The 20279-nt window shown below is 31.4% G+C and overlaps 1 protein-coding gene and 1 pseudogene across 1 annotated transcript; one reads left to right on the top strand and one right to left on the bottom strand.

Moving 5' to 3' along the window:
- Positions 1 to 3710: 3710 nt before the first annotated feature.
- LOC111300983 (lipase-like PAD4) lies at positions 3711 to 5277 on the bottom strand (annotated as a pseudogene).
- An 11394-nt stretch (positions 5278 to 16671) lies between these two features.
- On the top strand, positions 16672 to 20228 carry LOC111299741 (amino-acid permease BAT1 homolog). The gene is made up of 7 exons (XM_022895159.2): positions 16672 to 16867; positions 17054 to 17236; positions 17590 to 17709; positions 17812 to 18003; positions 18494 to 18799; positions 19155 to 19337; positions 19686 to 20228. Exons 1-7 carry the CDS (start codon positions 16766 to 16768, stop codon positions 20175 to 20177), a joined length of 1578 nt encoding a protein of 525 aa, XP_022750894.2. The 5' UTR covers positions 16672 to 16765; the 3' UTR covers positions 20178 to 20228.
- Positions 20229 to 20279: the final 51 nt, after the last annotated feature.

Raw genomic sequence — 20279 nt, 5'->3', positions numbered from 1 at the left:
GACTTTCTCTTTTTGGACATATGTAGAACACAATATATATTGGTAGCATTCATATCTTATGTATTGTTCATTTACATTAATTAGTATAAAGAAGTTTTTTTTTATTGCAAATAGATTTGCATATTCTAAATTCCTTTTTTAAAATTTAATTTAATATTTAATTTCATATCTATGACAATTTTCTTATTTGTATTAATAGAACAAAAATTGTACTTGGGTGAATGATTCAATTTCTACTTGTATAAATTAATTAAAAAAAATGGTCATGATAGTGTTTAATTGAAACAATTGGGATTGGTATTAATTAAAACAATAATGATTTTTATTAATTAAAAACTATACATTTATATGAAGTACAAAGAATTTAGAACTCTTATATAAATTTACAATTGGATGGTTGTCCTCAATCCTTAATGTGCAAATGTGGATATATAGTCACATCATTCTTGACAAACTTCATCAATTTCGTCTTGTGTGAAATGTTCCCTTTTCACCCATTATTAACAAAATATCAGGACTCAATGTCAATCAATTTGCATTTTATATATATGTTTAATAGAAACATATTAGTTAGTAGATTGCATCTACACTAACCTTGTCTGGTGTTCTCATTAGATCATACATAACAATCTCTCTTATAAAATGGAAAACATAATATTTATATTCTATAAGTCCTAGTTAACGAGGAACCTAAAAATGAAATTTGTTCAGTAGTCAAAGTGATTTTAAACAAATTCAGTATAGAGATATATTTTACACCTACTGAAAATATCATCCATTTGAACTTTCTATTTTTATGAACAATACCATATCCCCTAAATCAACACAAACAAACTTGTAAACATAAATACTATTAATTACATAGTAAAACATTTTATATATTTGTTCACTTAAACGTGAATGTGATGCCTCTTTATTATAGTGACAAGCTCGGGTTTAGGATTTAACCCTTCTCGTCTTGAGTCCAATAAGTAAGGAATAATTGTATTCATATCAACGACAATTAGCTATTAGTGACCCCAACAAAATAATATGTATGCTAATGTTACAATGTAATAATTGTAACAATTATAATAGCTGGATATCATACATAGGTAAGTAATTACTATGAATTGAACTTACCCAGAATTATGAGGCACTAGAAAATATTTGAAATGTTTTTGCAATGCTTAACCCACAACATGAGCATAATCCGTGAAAGAGCCAAAACCATGATTGATATGATTTGGGTTAATAAATCTGTATGTATCAGTCTATTATCTCTCTTTCAACCCTCTGTGCAGGAAGCTGCATGACAAAAATCAATAACAATATCATACCATTACACACAATATAAGAAAATATTTTTATAGTATATATTTAAATCAATGTATAAACTAACCTCATATATGCAATAATTTTAGTAGTTGATATCTTTTTCATCTCAAAAAATGCATCAATCTCTGGCTGCCTTATGAATGTAATCGAGTGGTAATCAAATAATCTATACTCGACCTTCATGATAATGCATGATCCTTCTACTAAACGTTCACAATAATGAATGGAAAGTGCTATTGTACTAGATTACGTAGGTGGGATGATTTGAGGTTGAATATCTTATTACAAACAAAATGAAATGTTATCGTAACAAAATCAAATCACAAAAATCAAATTTAAAAATAAATCAATTCACAATAATCTGTATGTATGATAATTATCAGAGAAGTGGTTTACTTGAAGGCTTGATTCGTAAATTTATTTTTGATAATGTCAATAACAAACTAACCTTAAGCCATGTTAAGTTGCATTACTGTCAACATTACCTCCAATGTAGCAAGTCGTTGCTATTGCTCATTAAGTCGCTACTCTTGCTCATCAGGTCATTGCTGTTATGGCTTCACATTCAGCATTCTTCGTTGTATGGGGTTTAGGTTGATTTTTGAAATTCTATGTTGGAGAAACAAAGCTCCTAACCCCCCAAACATAACTAGGTCTGTCTTTTGATCCTAAAGTTAAGGATAAAAGATCTTCATCATAACCGGTTCATAGCTCACAAGATTCATATCTCGAAGAGAAGTCCTCCCAAAATGCAACATGCTGGTAAGTAGCTAAATAATATATTTATTCATGCATAAAAACCCATTCAAAATATGTGATATAAAATGAAGTAAACTTATAATCTTTTTAGTCATTTGTTGAGTTACTTCATTCCATACGTTTCATTTTTTCACATGTCCTTATTCTTAAACATCCCATCTTGATATTTTAGTACCTGAGCTAGATGTTTTATGAAACCATATGAAAATATAAGTTTCTAATTTTCGTTAAATGAAGTTCATAATCTTAAATCATGACTATAATAAAAGTGGTTAAATACTTACAAAATCATACTTCACATTTACATAACTCTTTTTCAATGTGCAATGGTGATATATTTATTAAGCTTGTATTTTCTTTTGTAGTTCTTTGATTTTCTACAAAAAAGAAACAATCACATATTAACATACATCTAGTCTCAATAAAATATTATTAAAAAAAAGATTTGTATGCATATGATGAATTTAACTAGTAGATGATCTCGAATAAATTGTAAAAAACATAAGGGCTTTTTTATATAGCCAATGGTGGGATCAAATGAATGCTTTAGATCGTGCCACATGTTCGGATGGTTACTAAAGATGACCTTTCGCTTTCTTAGCTCTGAATTTTTACTGCCTAAATACTTCTTTTTTAATTTAATGCAATTTTCAAACAGCGAAAGGGCAAATCGATCATTACACCTATTCAAACTTGTTAAATCGATCATAAAACAAAGCCAAATCGGCCAAATAGAGCAATTACCAGGTTAATCTTGTATTAGACCTAAAAATCAAACTTCAACATCAAAAAAAAAAAAACACAAGTCTCATATTAAACACATAAGTCACATTAATAGTTGCTCATAAGTTAGCTTAGCCCAACCTCGGGCCTTTTTAACATAAGGTTAACTAACTCAACAACCCCAGAATGAACTAGTTAAGCATATAAATTGAAATTTATGCTCAAGATCAAAATTGGCACCTATGATCAAACTTCAAGTTAGCACACTCCAAAATGGCCAAGGCTACACTTGATAGTCTACAATCGATCATAAACCTCTTTCACTCGACCTTTACCTCAATCTCAGAAATAGTTAACCTTGGTTACGTAAGGTTGGGTTCTAGGCATAAATTTTTAAAATCTCATACTCAAAAAACTCAAGGTCGAACTAACGAACATGTATGCCAAAATGATTCAATCAAGCACCTATTAGTCTGATCTCAGATTGCTCGGTAAGGGGATAAAATTTAAAAATATTTTTGGATTCAGAGAACAAATTTATCTTTTTTTTCATTATAAATTGTCAATAGACAACCAAGGATATTTTTGACTTTTGGACCGATCTAACATGTTAAGTCAGCATGACATGTACAGTGCCACATCAACTCTACTTCATCACTATCCTACCCCATAAACCCTTCATCTTTCACTTATAAATAAAATCATCTAGGTACTATCATTCCAATCTAACCTTTTTCTTTATTTTCATATTTTTCTTTCCTTCTAACTTCCCTGTTTCGACCTTTGATATAGTTATTGAAGTGTAAATACAAAAATACCCTATGCCTTTACTCTTAGCCATTCTTATTCTCTCTTGTGATTTCAGGGTCTTGACCCTCAGTTCGAAACTCGACACCAATAAAATCTTTCTATTAGAAAACTAACTCTGGAACTACCTCATCATCTACAATACCTGTAAACCTAGAAGGGAATTGTTGAACCTGTATTTCAGTTCTTTCTATTCTTCTATCTATTGACTAAAGCTTGAATATTTTGTCAAAACATCTTTTGAGAACTATTTATTCTCAATCAACTCTCATGCATATTTTTCAAACAAATCAATCTTTTACCATGATAGATGTCATTTAGTTACATCACTCTCACTTTTGACATTATCTAGCCACTCCTTAACTTTTTCTACCTTTGCCTAAAAGCACGAATCTTGTGTCAAACTAGCAAATTTGCTTTTTTTGTTTTCTTCTTTTGGAACGCTTCTATCCTTCTACCATTTATCAAAAATTTAATACCTCATTTGTTTTCCATGCTCGATGTAATGGCCATGTATGCAGTGCATCCCTGTTCAGTAGTAGTCCGCGGTGTCCAATGGTTTAACAAGGAGCTTATAGAACTGGAAAACAATGAGGTAGCTTGTGATGTACCAACATGTGGATTATATTATTCCAGTACCCAACAAGCTTATGGCAATTCAAGTTCACTCTATTCTCTCTTCTTGATCCCCACTTGAGCTTAAAGGAATCATAATAACCTATTTGATCATCAGCCTCATTGTAATATACTTTGTACCACCAATCTCAACTCTAAAAGGCATTATCTTGGATAATTTTATTGCTAGATTACTGACAATCAGGTTTTACTTGTCACCATTTTTACCTATTTGTAGGCAGTCCTCAGCATTAATTGTGACTCATTTTTTTTCCAAGTTTAAGTTTTGCATGGAAAAGCAATGGTCTTGAACTGGTTCCTATGATTTGATTTTAGTTAAAGCTAAAAGAAAATAATTAACTTACCATGTAAACTGACTTGAGGGAACTAAGTATTCCTTGTAAGAAAAAAAACTACTATATTTGTTAGTTCCAAAGATTGCAATGCCAATGCCACTTCAACTTCATAACTAGAATCAAGTAGATAATCTTCATGAAAGTTTCTAGATTTCAAAAACTATTTTGAAACTTTGTAACAGAGTCTTCATACTTGAGATGATCATTAATCTTGCAACTTGATGAATTGTTGGCTAATATTAAATACATCATCTGATGTTACATTTTTTACATAATGGCACCCTTTTGGTAGCATAAAACATAGCTTCCAAAAGGTCAAAACAAACTTTCTGATGGCTCTTCAGCTTACACCAACATTTTCAAGTCCTTTAAAACACAACAAAAAATAGTATCTTTTAAATCATCGGATAGCTAAGAAGAAGGGCTTGTAATTATGACATGAAGAAAAGTCATGCACCAGTGTCAAAAATGCAGCAGGGTTTGCATTTTAGAAATATGGTTGACAATTTCGGCAAAGAGTAGCATTGGCATGATATGATGCTTGGAAACAACATGGCAAAAGTTTTCTCCCCATCCTTCTTGTAGAATTGATCCATGTAGGGCTTCGTCTCTGAATAATAAAAAGCCAAAAATGATACATAGCAGATTCGACATTGGAAAACACATGAATTGTAGATGATAGAGGAGCCATATAGTTGAAAAAAAAGTTGTTGTTTTTCATATAGAATAACATGTGATCAATTTCACTTTTTCCATCAATGTCACAATCTGCATCACCAACAATATCTTCTCAATATAACTTGAATCCAATTAATGTTGACATAAAAAAAAATGAAGATTAAGTTGAGAAAATTAATCAATTCATACATTTTTTCTTTCTTTGCTATTTCATCACTTTATTGCTTTTTTTTTTCTTTTTTCATGGTCTTTTTCTTCTTTTTTACTTTTACAAGCCAGCTTATTTCTTTTTTTTTCTTTCTTTTCAGTTTTTCTTTTTGTTTTTTCATTCTTTTTCTAAGCTCCACCATTTCTCTCTAATAATGCATTGCTTCAAAATGATCCACGAATGTCCTAATGAATATAGGGTAAATAACCAAAAAATAGGAAATATAAGAACAAAAGCTTAGGTTTGTAATGCGATTTCATAACAAAAAAAGGTATCATTAGGCTCAAATAGGTGACTATGAAATAATTATTTCAAGGTTAGCTTGAAAAGGCTCAAATTATCTAGAGATGACCTATATCATTTCTTTAATCTGTCTCTTAATATTTTATCTCGAGAGATGATAAAAATAAATTCTAAAACATGAAACATAACTTTAAAGACCAATGAAAAAAAACCTCATACTCACATAATCAATCACTAGATAAAAAAATACAAATAAATAATTGAAGTATTAATTCATGAATGAAAACTCATACTCAAAAAGTCACTAAACCTAAGCATCATATCATATTTCACACAATATTAAATATTTTTTTAAAGTTATATTCATTTTTTAATCTTTACCTATCATTGGCTTCATGAAAAACTAATTAAAAAAAGTATACTAATGATTCAAGTTACAACAAGTCAAGCTCAATTTCAAGGTAAAACTAAAAAAAAAATTTTAAAAATTTTGTAAACATTTTAAGCAATTTTTTCATACCTCCAAACTTAAAGAACACATTGTCCTCAATATATAAGCAAAAAATAAAACAAAATAAAACATAAGAGAGAGGAACAAAAAAACTCTCCTATCATCTTGGAAGTATGGTGACCAAATGTAAGAGTAAGTGTATATGGCCAAAACTTCTTGTGCTCATAGCTTTAAATTTTTATTCACCTACAAAATAAAAAAAAATACCTACAAAAAGAATAAACATCACTATGTATGAGAAAGTATAAAAAAAAAAAAAGTAAATGAACAAAATATGAAATGTAGAACTTCGGTTGCCTATCAAGAAGCACTTATTTAAAGTCAAAAGCTTGACTTTCATTGGTGTTAGAGAATTACACCACATTTAGTTCCTGCATCTACCCATTTCATTTTTTTCCTTAACACCAAATATATAATGAAAAACTCTAAGTAAATATGGTGCACTATGGTAGATTTGTATCCCACTTCTATGAATAATTTAAGCATATTGTAATGCGATCTAATAGATGTGGTCATTGGCTTCAATACCAATGACATGGGTACCACTATTGAGAATATGGACTTTGGCTCTAAAATGAAATTTTCTTCCATAAATGGTAGAAGTTTAGGCTTAACAAGGGTTATGTCTAATGGTAGAGTTAAACAACCCTCATCACTATTTTTAAAAAATGAGTTTTCAAAGACATGTATTTTTAACTCATCATACAATGAATTTTTAAAAAATAATGAAAATGGCATATGTATACTATGAAGCTCAAAATTTTCTTGATCAAGACCATTGCTGAGACCTTTTTATAGATAATGTAATAAGTAGATCCATCTTCTCTAAAATTCATATCATTGACTTTATCTTCTATGAATGGTTTACCTTGAGAAAGCTTTAAGAATGATGTGTCTATAATTTTAGGTATAAGATCACGGAATGGATAAGCTACTAAACAAGTAAGTTCTTTGCTAACGATTTCTTCATCATCTTTAAGATTGATACTATATTCAAAAAAAATGTGTCTAAAGGCTAAGTAATTTATTTAGTAAGGTTACCTTATCAACACATTTGCTCACTTCATCCATCTTCAAACAATAGGGTAAGTGATTTTTAAGGAATTTGAGAAATGGCATAATAAAATATCAAGCTCAACTTCTTCTTAAATGGTACCCTATTTTTTAATTTCCTTAAATGATCCATTCTAATCAACTTTCCTAGCCATAGATTTATCTTAAACCTCCACTATCTCTTTTTCCATAACTTTTACAAAATATGACATCTTCAAAACAATGAGCTCATCATCATCATTAAACCATATCAAAGTTTTCCTCTTATAATGATCTCTTAATGTGCACTTTTTTTATCACCCAACAAGGTTTTGACTTTATATTACTTGGCATGAAATCTTGAGGCCAAATATTTAAGGTATGTGTATTTTGACCAAATGGGCCAAAATTCCTAATGAGTGCCTATTAGAGTTTTGCATGAGTTTAAAACAATTCTATGAATGTCTCCTCAAGGGATGGCTTTTTTTCTTTTAGGAAGTGCAGTGGTGAATACTGGATAAATGGAAAATAATGTAAAGATGATTGACTTTGTGATGAAGAAAAATGTTGTTGTGATAGAACATAGTGTGGCACTTGAAAGATTTGTAGTGATGGTATAAAATGTAGGAATGGTGGAAGGTATTGTGGAAAAGAAGGCTTGATAGAATAATTCAGGATGTACTTAGGTGATAAACTTAAGGAATGCCCCAAACTAGTTTCCCACATGTTTTTAGGATTGACCTCCCAAGTTTGATTAGCGTAAGTGCTTGAGAAAAATTGGAATTGTTGGTCAAAGGTACACCTATCATTATGGTTGTTTTCACTGTGCACTTCAACATATTTATATTGTTTTGGGAATTTATGGACAATGACTTCTAGATTAATTGCTATAGAATCAATTTTTTTGAATAAAGTTTTAAAGATTAACTCTCTTTTGGCTTCGTTTTCATCACTTGACCATTGTACTAAGTAGTTATCAGACCTTAGGGTGCTCGGTTACCTCATATAAATTTGATTCTCACATGAAAATTAAACTAAAACCTAAACAAAAATATAATAGTTGTGTATACTAAAACTAACTACATTAACCTATCCATACCAAAGTTATGAAAACTAAAGGATGATGCACATATTCTAATCTAAGCTATACTAAGGCTATGTAAACTAAGTAACTATTCTAAGTAGGGACAACTAATGAAATGAGACAACAAAGAAAGTTAGCTTTTGTGCAACCTAAGGAAATAAAAACAAGGTGAATTAGTAACTAGCCTAGCAAATATACAATAAGGGTGAATCAATCAATAGATGAGCATGGTAAAGTAAAATAGTAGCCTAAGAACTCTTGACATCTAATCCCGGACAACGAAACCAAAAACTTGATTGCAAAATTTTTTGCTAGTGCCCAGATCATTCAAGTAATAATAGTAACTTAAAATCAAGATATCGTTTTACATAGATTAACTAAAGAATCTTTAGTGTAACTACCTATTACCCCCACACTCCCTCTAAAGTTGATTCAATTGAAAAGTGTACATAAAGCTAAACTAACAAGAACAATTGAATAAAACAAGAACAAAACATGACTTTAGCAAAAAGTAAAGTTGCAACATGCAAAATATTACAACTATCAAAATTAATGAAAACAAAAGCTAAAATGAATTGAATTGAACTCAACATACTTTGAATATAATTCCAATATAAATAATCAAAAACAACAAGAACATTTAACAATCAAAATAATAGCTTAAAGGCTTTAACAGAAAATAACTAACTAACAACCGAAAATAATTACCCTAACTACCTTTCAACGTCTAACAAAAGAAACATCTAGAAACTACTTAAAAATTGATCCAAACAAACTGGAAATTGCAAAAACAGAATGTAATTGAAGATCAAAACCAAATTGAAGAACAATTAAAGTAGAAAAAACATAAAAATCAACAAGAACAAGCAAAATCAAAATCAAAATTTAAATTTGGAAACTATCAAAATTGTAAAAAGAAAATTAGATCTAGGCTTCTACAACTTGAATGAACTTAAAGTGAACTAAAATAAAATAAATCTACAAGTTTACTATCTAAATCAACAAACAAATCACAAGAAACAATAAAAAAACTTAGCTTATTGAAGTATATCATAAATCAAATGCAAGAACAGTAAAAACAAAAGAGTTATTATAAAATCTAGCCAAACAGATTTGAAATGCTTTAATTTAAAGGCAATCAAATGAAATTAAACAAGTGAATGCATGAATTAAATAGTGCAAAGTGAGGAAAAAAAAAGCAATTAAATGCCCAACTAGGAGTGAAGAGACTTATGTGTTGTCACTCACTCAAGCTTTCACTCCATTTTTAGATCTAATTGAAACTTTGAGGAATTTTCTAAAAATTTGTGAAATGAATTTGATTGTGATTTTTTTCAAATTTGTAGAACAATGAATTAAGAATTCATAGAAACAATTAGATTGAAACTCACAAGAATTGATGGAGTTCTAATGGAAAAACTACAACTAGGGCAAAAACATGATTTACCAAATAAAGTTGAGAAACAAGAGAAATTACAACAAAATGAACTTGAAAACTTAAAGAGCATGAGCTTTTATAAAAAAAAATTCTTAAAATTCATGTAAAATAATGACAAGAAAAGTAAACTTTGTTGAAAAATAAATGTAATTTTCTCCTGAACAACCTTCTAAAAGAATAAGGATGAAACTATTTGAAAAGAAAAGAAAGTAACATGCTAGAAAAGAAAAATCTAGAAAAAATGGTAAAAGTCTCTAAAAGTTCTCAAATGGCTAGCCAATCCACATATTTATAGACCAAAGGAAAAGTGGTTCAACCAATCAAAATGCAAGAAAAATTCAGCTTGGCTGACACATTTTCTAAATTTTTTCAACTCAACTAACTTACATCCTTAGCTTTCTTGTTTGCCTCACTTCACTTCAAGTCTTTTTCTTTTGATCTTGTAAGCTCTAAAAAGTCAAACTTATAACCAATTAGAACCTTTTGAAATGCCACCTAAGTAGCTGCCTATTGGCCTTCCCTTTGAATCCAAGAAATGGTGTCATTTCTATATGATCATCACACTTGCATCTATTGGTTATGCTTGAATCATTATGTTCACTTTTAGCACTAATTATAGTAGTTTTCCTCTTTAAAATTCAGCCAACAAACAACCACCTAAATGCCAAATAAATCATGAAAAATTCAAAAAAAAAATAAAAAAATTCAGCTCTTGAAATTAACTATAAATCCATTACAAGTACTAATAGCCCTTTCTCCTCTTTTAGCTTATGTAAGCTTATTATAAATGTGACCATTATTTCCATAAGCTAAAAGAGATTAAAAATCATGAAAAATATAAGTTAAGCTTGAAATGAAGTTCTATAAGCTCAATTCAGCATGAGGAAGTAATGAAGACAAGTTAAAAAATTTCTCCCAAAAAAGGTAATTGACCAAGTTCTACACTAGTTCAGCCAAATATAGCTTTTTGCAATAAAATTCCTCCAAAATGAGTCCAAAGCTCCAAATTTCTTCATTTTTCATATTTCATCTACACATTGAATATTTATGCATTTAGGAGTATTTTTATCAAATTTTTCAAGAAAAAAATAAATATTCAAGAGAAATTACACTATAAAAAGGTAAAAAAAATGTTAAAATTTTAATGAAATCAAAATGCCCCTTAGTTTTGTGGTAAGTGAAATGTATCTTTAGTGGGGGTTAATTATATAGGCAGCTGAGTGGGGGTTTTGCTTGATTGTTTATTTGAATGGGACATTGGGCTAGTCACTATGTAATGGCATTTAGGGTTATGCTTTGGTTTTGGTACTAATTAGACTATGTTTGAGGTTTTTATTATTGTTGTTGTTATTGTTATGCAAGTCTCTTCCTTGCTATCATGTGCCTAACGATTATTGTGAAACTGCTAGCTCAATATATTAATCCATTTATTCTCTTATCGTGGACATTTTTTATGTTGTTCACATCTCTTAGCCCTATTAGCAGTTATGATCTCTTTTGCCTTAACAAACTTTTAGGCCCTTTCATATAGCTAATATAGCTGATTTGGTTTATTTTTTATTAATGAATACCTCAGATGGTCATGCTTCATCCCAAAAGTAAAAGCTTAGATGGCCCACTCAACGTTAAGATCATTGATCTCTAAAGTGACCATATTAAACCTTTCAAGTGTTGTCGTAAAGTTTTTTTTATTTTTACTTTGTAGCCAACAAACTCACAAAAGAAGCATGCATCAGCCCTGCTATTTAAAAAATGTGCCAAAAACTACCTGTCAAGGGCATTAAAATTGTCTATAATGGTAAGGTATGTCCTAGCTTTTCCACATAAAGTGGTGGGAAAAGCCCTACATTTCATGACATTAGACATATTGTGCAAGTCCATAAGGGTTCTAGAGTGGTCCAAATAGTCCTTTAGGTCAATAGTTCTATTATAAGTATCTTTTAGTAGTTTAAAGGAAGACGAGATATTTGCTTGTCTAATAGTAAAAGTCAGAAGGTCATGATCATCCTTGAGCCAATTAAGATCTCTATTTTTCTCTTCCTTAAGTTCAATTAGCTTCTTACACAGAATGGTAACTTGTGCAACTAGCTCATTGTTTGGGTTAAGGTTCTCATATGTTTGGTTTAATATAGGATTTTATAGAGTGTGGTCGTAGTGGTGGGCATTATCATGGACGGTTTACGAATAGGTTTCTTTAGGGTGGGCTGAGTTTCATGGTGGTTATGGTTCCCATAAAGAAAATGCTATGCTTTCGCTAGGATAAGGTCTTTATTATGAGGCTGTTGTAAGGCCTATTGATACTGTTAAAGTAATCTCTGCTAAGTGGCCACTTGAGCATTTAATAACTGTAGTTGTGCCATGAGGGTTTGATAAAAGTCTGGTAGAGTTTGCATTGAGGGTTGATATGTTGGGATCTATGGTGCGAGTAGTGAAACATGTATAGTAGATGTTACAAGAGGAATGTTTGGCCAAAAACTGGCATTAATGGGCTATGATGAGGGATCTATGTCATAGGTAATTGAAAAAAAAGTTTGAAGGTCCAAGTGCTATGGTGTGGGCTAAAAGTGGTGTCAATGTTACATTTGGAGATAAAACTCTCATTAAATTAATATAAAAGCCCAGAAGCTGTGTTACCCAAGCATTTAATGAAAGATTGTTATTTGGAAGCAAGGAATTCCAAGAACGTAAAATTGGTGATGCAATTTGAAGAAGAATTGGTAGAAAGGATGTTACCTTAATGGTAGCTGCAGGTTGAGTAGTAGTATTAATGGTGGGAGCTATTATTTCAAAATAGTACGGTTGGTGAGACATAGCTATCGTTTCCCATAAATGGCGATAATTGTTGATGGTGTTCTTAGGATGTTTTAGTTATAAAAAGAAAGGTAAAAAGAAAAAAAAGATAACAGAGACTTGCAACTAAAAAACATAGTCAAAAGAGCACCAAAGTTGTTACTTTGATACGTGCTCCAACACTGAAGTCAGTATGGTGCCTAAGATTGGGTTTAAAAGTAAGATGGTGAAGTATGTATGAGAAACTTCCATGCAAAAGAATGAGTTCAAAGAATTGGGTCTAATCTTATGTTACCTTGCATATTTGGTTTTTCACCTAACTTTTACTTGAAATCAAGGGTCACGGCCCGACTAAGATAGTTAACGGTTGATAGGATGTCTGTGTGGAGCTCGAAGAGGGTCCACATGAATGGATGAAAATTACATTTAATGATCCCAGACAAGTTAGGTGTTGATAGGTCATTTTTTATGTAATTGACTTGACAAGTCATTAGTGGGACCTTAGGCGAGTCCTTCCTTTGGTGGATGGCTAATTGTGCCCTTAAAGCAGGTGACATAGCTGTTTAGGCATGTTTTCCCTGTGTTACTTAAGGACCTAGCCATACTGACCATGTTTTGACCATTAATCAGTTGATTTAGGCATAACACAATTAAATTCTTTATGTCAAGATTAATATGGGGGCTAATGGTGAATGGATGAAAACATTATATTATATTATTGTCATTGTTTATTAAAATTTACTTAAACAAGATCTCTTTAGCTCTGAGTTGTTTTCAATTACTGTATGTAGGTATATTATTATGCTAAGTTCATAGGTTTAGCCTTCACCCAAGGATTTAAATGAGAATTCAAATGTCTGTGTTTTTTTATTGTAAGCTGGTTTGTATCATCCAAATTCGTTGCTACTAAAGCAATATTATGCAGTGATTTTATGTTTTCAAACAAGTGAAATACCTGAAGAAACTTTAACCTTGCTAGTGAAAATTCTAAAATTTGTAGCAGTCTATAGGTTTCCATCACTTATGTCTACAAACTTATGTAAGCACTATTTGTCATGTGATCAAAATTTTCCTTGTTTTAGGGGTTAAAATACACCTTTTCCTATTTGTCCTAACTTGATCTGTTTTCATGAAAAGTTTTACTTTCCATTTATTTTATTTTATTTTTTTATATTTGAAGCTGTTAAAAATTGAATTTGATCATTAGAATTAAGATTTTTATTTCTCATTTAACTTCAATTAATGCAATCAAATATGTTAAATGTTGGTTGCTTTCAATAGTTTAGATGCTCCTTGTGGTATTCTTGTGCTAGAACCATTAGGGAGTTCAAGCTATCTTCTCTTCATGCAACTTGAAAATGCTTAAAATTTTGCTGATTGACTCTTAGATTAGTTGACATGATATTTGAATTAACGTTTGAAAATTGCTAGTTCAAAAAAGATTATATGCATAATGTCATCTTCAACTAAGTATAAAGTAGGGGGTTAGGGTTAAATTAAAAATTAAAAAAAAAAATTGCTTAAACTTTTGACTTGGAAAGTTTATTTTTCCTGCTAAGTGTGATCAATTGCTATAACATGCATGCTTAATGTTATGATTTACACCAACTTATGAACATTTATATTTCAAGACTAATTGATGTGAGATTAATAACTCTTCTTTAATCTCACGACACTTAAGCATGGGAGGATCATATGACACTTAAGCAATCTCGAAATAGGTGCCACAAATATGTTTTCATGCTAGGCTGACTCCCTATTCATTTATATTTTGTTTTATGTTAATATTTTTTAGATTATTCTATAATTAAAATTAAATAAATACATATTACTAATATTAATAAAATGATCTAATTGGGATGGGTTGGACTAGCTCCCGGCCTAAAAGTTTGTCCAAATCTTACCCACGTGTTTGGCGAGTAATTCTATTTTTTGGATGCCTCTAATCATACTGAGGAATCTTTACTTTTTAGGATAGTGTTAATGTAAATTGAAATATTAACTTTTTACTAAAAGTGTCCAAGAGTCAAGTTACTTAATGGTTCATGGTTTTTAGACTAAAATAATTTAAATTTTATTTTATCATTTTAAGTTTTTTTATATTTTGATTGCATTTAAATAGGCTGTTAATTTTTAATTTATATTCAAATAAATTTTTAATTTTTAATTTATATCCAAAAATTTTTTATCTTTAATTTGTATTTAAATAAAATCTTAATATAAATTAATTTATTTAAAAAAATTTATATAAATACAAATAAAATGATAAGAATTTGTTTAAATAAAAATGAATAATTCAATAGTTTTTTTTTTAGTATTTTAACCAATTTTTAACCCAAAAAATTACTGTTAGAGGAAGATCATTATTCATAAGTTTAAGATCCATTCAAAACAAATTTTTTACGTGAGATCCGTGACATTTTTTCTCATGTAATTGCTTGCAATTCTTTTATTACATTATTTCTTTTATTTACTAATGAAAGGGATTCATCTTGATTTGGATTTATCTAAATCTCAATATTTTTAATGATTTTTCACGATAGGTGAAGAGCTGGGTAATTAAGACCCTTGTGAAGCTTTTTCATTGAATGAATGTGTTTTAGCCCACAAATTGACCTCTTTAATTTGTGAAGTACGTGACTTTTCTTTTCTTTTTTTTTTATAACTAAAACCTTTAGGTCATTCATATAAACCTATTCTTCAACATTTTTGTTCAAGAACGCAGTTTTAATATCCATTTAATGTAGTTCTAAATTTAAGAAAAAAAAAAAAAAGATACCAACGCTAAAATAATCCTAAATGAATTGTTTTTGTACTAAAGAGACGGTCTCATGATAATCAAAGCTTTTATTAGCGAATTTTTGGCTGCAAGTCTTATTTTAGAAAATTAAATTGAACATCTTATTTTAATTAATTTATAAAATTAATTATCTTCCCATAAGACCAAATAATTATTAATGTCGCTTAACCACACAGAATCTTGCAAATTAATCAAACAATATGACTATAATTTATTTCTTGATGACTTAAGATGTTGAGACTAGTCATAAGTCATAATAACCTTAAAATAACATTTTTGTATAATGAATGATATCAATTAATTTCTTATCCTTATAAATTTCAATATAGAGATGTAATTTTTTATTTCATAAAAGAAGTTATAACTTAAAAAGAGTTATAAGTATTTTGATTTAAATTTCTGATTTGTTGAACATGTGAGTGCATTTATCAAATAATTCCTTATTACAATGACAATCTTCTGCTCATTGATGCTGAAAACTCTCCAACACTATCTTTAAGCCTTGTAACCCTTGGTAACTTTCTTTAACATTGAAACTACTTGAACATGTTGACTCTCATTAGGCCTCTCATATGAGGCCTTACTCTAAGCACATATGGTCTCAGCCATTATCCCTCTTCTCAAGTCTTCTTTAGCCATGTCTTAGGGCTTGTAATATAATAATGTCTGGTGTTAGACTCCTCTCAAAGGCCCATGCCTATCGATTAATCAATTAATTAACTAATTATTTGAGCCCAAAGTGATGAATTATTTTTAGTCTCACAATAAATGTATAAATAAAGATGACCCAAATTGAAGAAACATTTTTTTTAATTTTATTTTAACATTTTTTATTTATTGTTCTGACTCAGTCTGCTTCTGTATTCAACAGATCGCGTCCAACCATGTTCTATCTACCCACGTGGCTAAAAAGTTCAAAGTAAACACCCCTAACGGATTCCATTTCCCAAAAATGACGGACTAATATGGCAAAGCATTACTTCATTTCATGTGGACTGACTTTAAGCAAGATCTTCCCCGGGAATCTGTTAAAAAAAAAAAAAAGTCAATACCTTGCGAAAGGTCTTTACTCTTCAAAACGATGATGCAGGCATGAGCTAACTAATGATATTTTGCAACCTGATATTGAAAGGCACCGAAGGCTACGAAAAGAAAATGTGAAACTGCCAATGGAAAATTAGCCGTTATTATAATAACAGTTGCTTGGAAAGAACAAATACGAAAATTCAAACATTGAACTCTTTGCGTAAGCCAAATTTAAGATTGAACTTATATATATGCATGCATGAGTCAACCTTTCTTAATTTCTCTCTCCTTACTCCTTTTTGAATCTTTCCTTGGGAACTCAATTCCGCTAATTCAATTCCCATTTAGACCCAAATTAGCAGCTGATATCTAGAGTTCATGGAGCACAACCAGCAGGACTCAACACCATTCCAAGAAATGGATTCTGGGGAGAAGCGGCTTAATGAGCTTGGATACAAGCAAGAACTGAGAAGAGAAATGGTTGATTTTGCTTTATTTTTTTACACAATAACTTCTTCATTTGTTCTTTCCTGTTTGATTTTATCTTATTTTCAACTCCATACCTGATGGAATTAATGGAACAGCTGGTTCTTATTATTTTGATCTCAGTTTGATTTCATTAATTTTATATATATATGTTTGTTGGTTTTATTCATTCTCTTGCAGACTTTGTTCAAGACTCTTGCAATATCATTTTCAACAATGACACTCTTCACTGGGATAACTCCCCTGTATGGTTCAAGTCTTCAGTACGCAGGTCCTGCTAGTCTTGTTTGGGGATGGGTGGTTGTCTCTTTCTTCACCTGGTTTGTTGGAATTGCAATGGCTGAGATCTGTTCCTCTTTTCCAGTTTGTCCCTTATCCATCTTCTTCCATTTCTTTTGCTCCAATCCAATTTTCTTTCATTTGCACTTTGATATTATATTTGCCCTCCACCACCAAGGCTTTTTCCCTGCAAATAAACCTGCTTGTCTGTTCTTGCATGTTCCTTAATTTCCGCCAAAGAGATTTAAAAGCACCAAAAAAAAAACCAAATGGTTTAAGTCATGTGATGGCTTGCGGCCTTGAACTAATCTGAAGCCAAAAGATTCTAATATGTGCAGCAGCTCTGGCCTGGGACCATGATTATTATGCATCTAATTCTCATAAAGCTTCTAAAACTGGAGGGAAATGACTTCATCTTTCTTGTAAAATTTTGACAGACAACAGGTTCTCTTTACTTTTGGGCTGCCCATTTAGCTGGTCCCAAATGGGGTCCTTTCTCATCATGGTGCTGTGCTTGGCTTGAGACCATAGGGCTTATTGCTGGCATAGGTACCCAGGTAAACTTGCTGCCGCAATTAATTCAATTAGTACAGTATTGTTTGTTTGAATTTGAAGGACATGGGATTTAACTATATAATTGTGTCTGGTATGGAATTAAGGCGTATGCAGGATCCCAAACACTGCAGAGCATCATCTTATTATGCACAGGAACTAATAAAGGTGGAGGATATTTTGCTCCAAAGTGGCTTTTCTTATGCATGTATGTTAGTCTCACTATAATTTGGGCAGTGCTCAACACGTTTGCATTAGAAGTGATTGCCTTCATCGACATAATTTCAATTTGGTGGCAGGTACAAATTTTACATTTGCTTTCTTTCAGGCTTTTTAGTGTGTAAATAACTAAGGTTTGGTTCGTTTATACTCTAATGTGCAATAAAGAAAGTTGGGGATAGAGAAAAACGCATTTAGAAACCCTATATTTCCCATCGAGTTTGGTTAAGTTGATAAGGATCAAATACTTCGCTTATAAGGCCTAGGTTCAATTCTCGTTGCCAGCAGTACCTATGGTGGGCAATCAGTAAATCCAGTGTAAATTCTTGCTGAAGATTGCGATATGCCCTGACTCTGGAATGAGATTTGTTGCAAGTCTCACCATTTTTCCAAATATGCATGTATCTGAAGTTTGCACACCATTCTTCCATACCAATAGGGAAGATATAATGGGGTCTTATGAAAATGAACACAATCTAGTACTTTTATAGCACTCTTCAGCCATGAGGTTGAGAGTAAAAGTTATAATGCTAGTATTTAATAACAGTAACCAAAGTTCTGTCTTGTCAGGTTATCGGTGGCTTAGTTATAGTTATAATGCTCCCTTTGGTTGCATTGACTACAAAATCTGCATCATATGTATTTACAAGTTTCGAAATGGGGACAGACTCAACAGGAGTATTAAGCAAACCTTATGCAGTCATCCTTTCTTTTCTTGTCAGTCAGTATTCACTTTATGGATATGATGCAGCAGCACATTTAACTGAAGAAACGAAAGGTGCTGATAGGAATGGTCCTATTGCAATTCTGTCCAGCATTGGGATCATTTCATTATTTGGATGGGCTTATATTTTGGCCCTTACTTTCAGCATTCAGGTATGTCTATACAGCTTTTAGCTATTCTGCAGTTTGATAGCTCTTCATTAAATGCTCCTGTCACATGGATTCTTTACAATTTAGAAAAATTAATGGATTCTATTATAAAGTTTGAAAGTACAATTCATTTCTCTGGAAAAGAAAAAGTGTCCCATTCAAGCTTCTGCTTCATTGAGCGCTTATTGCTAGCTGGAAGTCTGGAACAATTTTCTTCTTTGATATACATGTTCTAGTTACAAATAACATCCCTTCTTTGTGATGCATTGTTTTGTTACAACCAACCTTGGAGGTGCAGTTCTTATATGTTTCATCAGAATTGCTGAATGTTGAATTTATTTTCCATTCTTTCATACAGGATTTCAGCTACTTATATGATCCAAGCAATGAGACTGCAGGGGCATTTGTGCCAGCACAAATACTCTATGATGCATTCCATGGGAGGTATCACAATTCTGCAGGAGCAATTGTATTACTATTTGTCATCTGGGGATCTTTCTTTTTTGGTGGGCTTTCAATCACTACCAGTGCAGCCAGAGTAGTAAGCAATCTATTTCTCCTAGCGAAGTTGTTAATGTTGTCAAAAGCCTTACTAGATCGACCTTGGAGGACCAAAAGCCACTTTCATAAACTGTTCTCGTGAACACGGGATCACTTGTCATTTTACTTGTTCGCTCGTTTAGGTTTCTTTCTTTTGGTGCTTGAAGTACCTATAAATTTTTCTTGATTACCAGATCAAATGTTTAATAAAGTCTTTTTTTTCTTCACAATTCAGATTGTTAGCAATCCCAAGAAAATGAATTTTCATGTTTTTCATATAGTGAATTCTGCTGAGGTTAATTCATTTTTACTACTATTGACAACTGACCTGCACCATGGTACCATTCAGGTGTATGCTTTATCAAGAGATAATGGAATTCCTTTTTCATCCTTATGGCGACAAGTGCACCCCAAGCGCAAAGTTCCATCACATGCAGTATGGCTATGTGCAGCCATATGCATTCTTCTTGGGCTGCCAATCTTGAAAGTCAATGTAGTATTCACAGCCATAACTTCCATATGTACGATTGGGTGGGTTGGCGGCTATGCAGTTCCAATATTTGCAAGAATGGTAATGGCAGAGAAGAACTTCAAAGCTGGACCATTTTATTTGGGCAAAGCTAGAAGGCCAGTATGCCTGGTTGCGTTTCTGTGGATTTGTTACACTTGTTCTGTCTTTCTTTTACCGACTTACTACCCAATTACTTGGGACACTTTCAATTATGCACCTGTAGCTTTGGGTGTGGGTTTGTCTCTGATAATGCTTTGGTGGGTGGTGGATGCAAGGAAATGGTTCAAGGGACCTGTTAGAAACATAGAAATTCAGAATGGAAAGGTTTAGCATCAATCAGGACTTCAAATATTTATGAATAGATCAAGATCTTTGTGTTTCCCTTGAGTATTTGCCATGTTCTTTATGGTTTGATCCATCGGAATTTTGACT

This window comes from Durio zibethinus, chromosome 18 (assembly GCF_047325235.1).
Source record: "Durio zibethinus cultivar Kanyao isolate XHJ-2024 chromosome 18, ASM4732523v1, whole genome shotgun sequence".
NCBI classification, from domain to species: Eukaryota; Viridiplantae; Streptophyta; class Magnoliopsida; order Malvales; family Malvaceae; genus Durio; species Durio zibethinus.
The sequence above is the reverse complement of the archived record's forward strand: the minus strand, read 5'-3'. Positions and strand labels throughout refer to the sequence as shown.

What these genes read in the sequence shown, in the direction of transcription:
- LOC111299741 (XM_022895159.2), top strand. Translation starts at nt 16,766, where the DNA reads ATGGAGCACAACCAGCAGGACTCAACACCATTCCAAGAAATGGATTCT. An exon ending in AGATCTGTTCCTCTTTTCCA is followed by an intron (nt 17,237 to 17,589) that starts GTTTGTCCCTTA and finishes AAATTTTGACAG; the next exon opens with ACAACAGGTTCTCTTTACTT. An exon ending in CCCTTACTTTCAGCATTCAG is followed by an intron (nt 18,800 to 19,154) that starts GTATGTCTATAC and finishes TCTTTCATACAG; the next exon opens with GATTTCAGCTACTTATATGA.